Below are 6,624 nucleotides of genomic sequence, written 5' to 3'. Positions count from 1 at the left end.
GGGTAGTTTAGTTAATTTTAATAAAATTATGGGTATAATGTATAAATTTGAAATATAATTTAATTTTTGAAAGTAAAATTTTTAATGAATAAATAAATTGAAATTAACTCATAATAAGGCTTTTCAAAAGTTTTAGGTCTTACACATTGACTAGTGGCGGTCCTTCTTGCTAAGTTGGAAAATACCATAAAAAAAATAATAATTGTCTTTAAAGTAGAACAATTTTTCATTGATAGCAATATTTATGGAAATTTGTTTTTGTTAAAATTTACCAGTAGTGTCAATTTTATTTATTGGTATTATATTCATTCTTGAAGTCAAAACAATATGACCAACATTATTACCTATTAAAATATCACATTTTATGACTTGATTTTTAAGTTCCAAATTTATAAACTTTTACTGTTACAAAAATTATTAAATTGATTAATATTCTTTGATAATATTACCAAAATATCATGATTAAGTATTAGTTTATGTGAAAAAAAAATCATAATAACATTTATTATTCAATATATAACTTATTCTATTTAAAAATAAATTATTATCCCTAAATTGATAAATACATTTTCTCTAATTTCTTTCACTGTAATTGCCATTAGAAAACATATGTCTACATTATCCTATAAAATAATATACAAAGTAATTTTTTATTTTAAAATTAATTATGGTTAGATAAAATTTAAAAATTTTTTTTACATATTTAAATTTAAATTTAAAATTGATTAACAACTCATATTTTTTAATTTCAATAACAAAAATAAAATTAATTAAGTGCAAAATATTTGCCATTTAATAATTTTAATAATTTAAACTTCAATTACCATAACTTCGATTAGAAATTAATTATTACTTAATAATCAATAATATATATATATATATATATATATATATATATATATATTAATAGTACATAAATAATAATATCTAATATATAATTTATTTATATTTTTGACAGAGTTAATGTATAATTTAATGAAGGTTGATTTATTATCCAAAATATTTTATAAATTTTGTAGTATGTGAAAATAGTAATTTTATTTTTTTATTATTTAAAAAATTATTCATAATTTTTTTATTATGTAGTGAGATATTTTTTTACAATTAATTTTGAATATATACGGAGATATTATCTATAATTAATTGTGTTCTATTTTTATTTTTTAATAGTAATTTTGGTATAAAAAATTGAAAAAAAATATATTTATTAATTTAGAAAATAATAATTTATTTTTAAATAGAATAAATTATATATTAAATAACAAAAGTTATTATGATTTTTTTTCACACAAACTAATACTCAGTAATAGTGTTTTAATAATATTACTAAGGAGTATTAATCAATTTAATAGCTTTTGTAATGGCATAAATCTATAGATTTGAAATTTAAAAATCATGTCATAAAATATAAAATTTTAATAAGTAATAACATTGGCCATATTGTTATAACTTCAATAATGAATATGATACCAACGAATAAAACTGTCACAAGTAAATTTTAACAACGACAAATCTTTATAAATATTGTTATCAATAAAAAATTGTTCTACTTTAATTTAAAGGCAAATATTATTTTTTTTACAGTATTTTTCAATTCAGCAAGAATATTTGCTGTTAGTCAATAAATTGTTATATATACACAATATAAGATTTAAATCCTTAATATTTACTTTAACTAGACGAATGAAATGATAACTCAACAAATCTAAATTATTAATTAAGATAAATACTAATTATTTTTAATATTTTTAACATTAAAAATCGTTAAATTTTTATTTTAATTATAATTTTATAAAATATTTATAGTGATAATTATTATATATATTTTTTATTTAATTTTTTAATGAAAAACTTCATATATTTTTATGTATTATTCCATACTCTACACAAAAACATAGAGTATTGAGCACTAATTCTTGAATTTCTTTTCCTCTCTTCAAATGATCATATAATATCACAATCATTCAACTTATTGCAATTCTTAAGATTTATTTATTTTTTTCTTTCTTTTGTTGATATCACAAGCATTCAATTCAATCCGTTTCTTTATAACCTTTTGTCCTCTTGTATTATTAGAATTCATTCTTTAATTTCACACTCATTCAAATTAATAAATTCTTTGGATTCTCTTCCTCTTTTGTATTATATTAGTATCTATTCTATTAGATCACAAACATTAAATTTATTTGTATACCTAACACATAGTCGCATATAGAAAAAAAGTTATTTCGTGAAATGATTTAATAATTTGTTGTGTATATTACCATAATAACAAAAAATAGTAATAATTAAATACAACCATATTAGGTGTATATTAAAATAGCAAATAAATTAAGTTATCAATATAAAATATTAATTAAAATACAAAATATACTTTAAAAATAAGTTAAATTATACATATATTTATTTATATTTATACATAAATATATAATAACTAATTTTAGCGACTAATTTTAATGTATAAATGATAATTTTAAATTAAATAATGACATAATTGTCAATTCAATAATACCAAGGCAGTATTGAAAAAAAAAAGGCCTTAGCTTCTTCTATATATACAAATTGATTGATCTCATAATCAAAATTCATCAACATAGTGCACATTAAAGATGACGATCTCATCAAAATCACTCTCTAAGGTTGTAATAATGCTCATACTTGTTTCTTTCAATCTCAATATGAGTATGAGTGCTGATACGCTTCTTAATCCTTGGGGGACCGTTCATGTGACCATTAACAACAAACTGAACAATAAGCAGCTTTTTTTTCGTTGCAAGGATAAACATTGGGATTCAAATCCCCAAGTAGCTCCAATTGGTCAAAGTTGGACTTTTCATTTTCGTAATAACCCTTTTGCAAATTATTTGTTCTTCTGTAGCTTTGGTTGGGTAGAGGGGGGAATATCCGTAGTACGTCGCTTTGATATTTATGATGCTGGACGTGACGATGATGTATGCCAACAGTGTACTTGGGACATCTCCGAAAAAGGTCCATGTAGGGTTTCGGGTTATCAGGCTCCTGCATGTTATGCTTGGAAACCGGAAAATGTATAGGTGACAAAAGTATCTCATCTATGGAATAATAATTTATTTTTTAATATAATAAATTATCTATGGAATAATAATTTATTTTTTAATATAATAAATTATATATTGAATGACAAAAGTTATTATGATTTCTTTTCATGTAAATTAATATTTGACGATTGTAATATTACTAGGTAATATTAATCAATTTAATAAATTTTATAATGGTATAAATCTATAAATTTAGAATTTAGAAATCATGTCATAAAATATTAAATTTTAATAGATAATAATATTGGTCATATTATTTTGACTTCAATAATAAATATGATATCAATAAATAAAACTGGCATAAGTAAAATTTAATAAAGATACATTTTTATAAATATTGCTATTAACGAAAAATTATTCTATCTTAAAGATAAATATTATTTTTTTTGTTAGTACTTGATTAATAATAATTTGTATCCATATATATTTATTAAAATTTTGCACATATAAATAAATACAGTTTGTATTTATATTTTTTAAAATTTGTATACATAAATTAATAAACTTTATTTATTAAAAATAATTTAATATTTATACTAACTAAATAATAAAGACAAAAATATTAAAAATTACTAACTCTCCAAGAATTTATCTTTATAAATTACACTCAATTGTTAATGAATAAAGCCATGGTAATTGTACTGAGTGATGAAGCCTTAGTAATTGTATATATCTCATAGGGATGTTCGCGGTGCGGTTTGGTTTGATTTTTGAGAGAAAAATCATCCAATCCAATCGTTTAATCAAAGTGCGATTTGGTTTGGTTCAATTTTTTTATTGAAGCCATCCGAACCAAACCAAATCAATTAAATTTGGTTTGGTTTGGTTCGGTTTGTTCAGTTTTTCAATCAATTCAAAAAAAAATATTACCATACTATTTCACAAAGTCATAACATTGAAATCGACAAACACAAATACACAATAGCTAACAAAGTCTTGATCCAATGAAATTTAACGATAAAAGGAATTCAAATAGGACAATTAAAAAAGTTTAAAAGTTCAATAGTCAACACAACTAAAAATAAATATAAATTTCCATCGAAAGATAGCCAAATTATGGTGTCTTCTCCGACAGAACAGCTAAATTTCTTTACGCAAACCAACCTACCTTAAATAAAAAAGCAGTTACATAATAATAATAATAATAATAATAATAATAATAATAATAATAATAATAATAATAATAATAATAATAATAATAATAACACGCACTAATAGAAAAGCATTCTAATCTAGTTATACATTCTAATAATAAAGAGACTTGAGATGAATGAATTAATAGCAGGGTAATTAACAATATATCAGAATTGAATATATAAATATCATGAGTCAAGAGGAATGGAGTAAGTACAACAGCCATTGAGATGAATGGATTAATAGCAGGGTAACAATATATCAGAATTGAATATATAAATATCATGAGTGAAGAAGAATGGAGTAAGTACAACAGCCATTGAGATGAATGGATTAATAGCAGGGTAACAGTATTAGAATTGAATAAAATCATAGGGACATTCATGTACAACTTTAATCAAATTTTTTTTCAATAACATAAATTATAAATTAACCGTTCATGTTTCTATCAATTCAACATTCTAGCTCCCCTCACTGAAATTGTAAGCCTTAAAATTTACTAACCTAGTCATCATCCTTGGCATGCCATAATCTCTAAAATAAGTTGTTTCAATGACAAGCTTATGTCCTTCGTAACATAAGTAAAATTGTCCCCAAACATGAGCCCTACAATTCAAAAATCAATAGAAATATAATAAATCATCTAACAAATGATTATTGACAGAAATTAGTCAAATTACTTAATTACATACCTGATTCGGAGGTTTAGGCTTCATATCTCACTTGATTCGTCAAATTACCTAATTACTTAATTACATGTCTCAGCAACAATACCAGCAACCAGCAACAATACCAATAATAAAGTAATTCAACAAAAGTAATTCAACCAGCAATTAACAACAATACCAACAATCAGCAACAATACACTGATTTCAAATCTGCTCCAATTTTAATTCTTTAAATCTGCTTCAAATCTGATTTCAATATCTTCCTATCAAGATCTAGAACTAGTTTGTCTAATTTCAAATCTGATTTCAAACAACAAGTTACCAACATTACATGACAAACAGCAAGTAACAACAATGAATCAATAAACAGCAATTGGTAAACATTACCAGACTCGTTTGTTCGGGCTCCATATTAACTTAAATCGGTGGCTAGGTGGAAGACTGGGAGGTGCTGTGTTGATTGTGACCAGAAACGCTGCTGAGTGGTGGCGTGGTGCTGGCCTGTGAGGGATTTTGTGCGAGCTGGTTGTGGCTGTCTGGCTGCCGTGGCTGGGGCTTCGTGTTCGTGGTGCACTACTGAGGATCTCTGCTCTGTCCGCGAAGAGGAAGGCTTCGGCGTTGGGACTTGGGAGGAAGGCTTCGAGGTGGTGGGAGGAAAGTGGGTGCCGCCGGCCTCGAGACTCAAGAACGTGAGTGGCTGGGTGGTGGGTGCACCGGTGCTGAGGGTGAGATTGTGAGAAGAGAGGGCTAGGTTTCGATTGGGGGTGGGGGGCCTTCCTGAGTTAGGTGACGCGCATCACATTTGGGGATCGGGGGTGGGGGCCTAGGGTGGGGTTGGTTTTTTTAGAATTTTTGTCAAACCGGTTCAGTTCGATTGGAGTTTTCATGGTCAGAATTAACAATCGAACCGAACCGAAAAACAACAAAACAAGTTTTTTCGGTTTTTAGTTTGTTCGATTTTCGATTATTTCAGTTTAGTTAGTCGATTTAGTTCGGTCCAGATCAGTTTTAAACACTCCTAATACCTCACATGCCATGATTATTATTTTTATTAACTTTTCCAAGGATAACATATGGGAACATCACCTGTTTCCCTACATGGACCTAATTCATAAATATCCCAAATACAATGTTTGCATCTATATATGTCACGATTATGAACATAAATATCAAAGTAGTGAAATCCTGTTGACCATGCAAAGGAGCAGAAGTACAATGATGTGAACCAAGGAGGAAAGATGAAACTCCAATTCTGACCAACTTGAAGTTCTTTGAATCCAAAATCATTCTTCTTGTCCTTGCAATGAACCGTAAGCTGCTTGCCGCCGCTCAAATTGTTAATAATTGTGACTGTTACTTTCAGAGGTGGAAAAATTCCATCATCTATCACACAAGCATTGAACTTGAAACAAATAAGTAGGCCCAATATCGTACAAAGTGATACTACAACTTTGGAGACTGATATACTCATTATTTTTGCACAATATTATTATTGTTATATTAATGTATGTGTTGATGATGAGAGACTCTTCTTCTTTTATACATATATATATAAGTCGGCTTAAATGAAATGTCATCTTTTTATTCAATCATCAATTCATAATAGGGTCTAGCCAGCCAACAAGCATTTTTGCACTCTTTATTAATTAATTGTTATTAATTAATAATTATTTAATTTTATTTAAAAGATACAATTAGATTATTAATTATCTCTTTTACTCTAATTTATCTTTTACTATTTATTA

At 25.9% G+C, this 6,624-nt stretch overlaps 2 protein-coding genes across 2 annotated transcripts; one reads left to right on the top strand and one right to left on the bottom strand.

Moving 5' to 3' along the window:
• Nucleotides 1–2,609: 2,609 nt before the first annotated feature.
• On the top strand, nt 2,610–3,053 carry LOC148566261 (S-protein homolog 5-like). Its single transcript, XM_088487479.1, has one exon. It carries the CDS (start codon nt 2,610–2,612, stop codon nt 3,051–3,053), a length of 444 nt encoding a protein of 147 aa, XP_088343605.1.
• A 2,055-nt stretch (nt 3,054–5,108) lies between these two features.
• LOC148566260 (S-protein homolog 5-like) lies at nt 5,109–6,350 on the bottom strand. Its single transcript, XM_088487478.1, has 2 exons — nt 5,966–6,350; nt 5,109–5,179 (listed from the first exon to the last, which is right to left on the bottom strand). Exons 1-2 carry the CDS (start codon nt 6,348–6,350, stop codon nt 5,109–5,111), a joined length of 456 nt encoding a protein of 151 aa, XP_088343604.1.
• Nucleotides 6,351–6,624: the final 274 nt, after the last annotated feature.

Source organism: Arachis ipaensis, chromosome B5 (genome assembly GCF_059453495.1).
Source record: "Arachis ipaensis isolate K30076 ecotype BB chromosome B5, ASM5945349v1, whole genome shotgun sequence".
NCBI lineage: Eukaryota > Viridiplantae > Streptophyta > Magnoliopsida > Fabales > Fabaceae > Arachis > Arachis ipaensis.
The sequence above is the reverse complement of the archived record's forward strand: the minus strand, read 5'-3'. Positions and strand labels throughout refer to the sequence as shown.

Coding starts and splice junctions, on each gene's coding strand:
- LOC148566261 (XM_088487479.1), top strand. CDS start 2,610: ATGACGATCTCATCAAAATCACTCTCTAAGGTTGTAATAATGCTCATA.
- LOC148566260 (XM_088487478.1), bottom strand. CDS start 6,350: ATGAGTATATCAGTCTCCAAAGTTGTAGTATCACTTTGTACGATATTG. Junction 5,180..5,965: donor AGGTCCATGTAGGGAAACAG/GTGATGTTCCCA, acceptor GTTTGAAATCAG/ATTTGAAATTAGACAAACTA.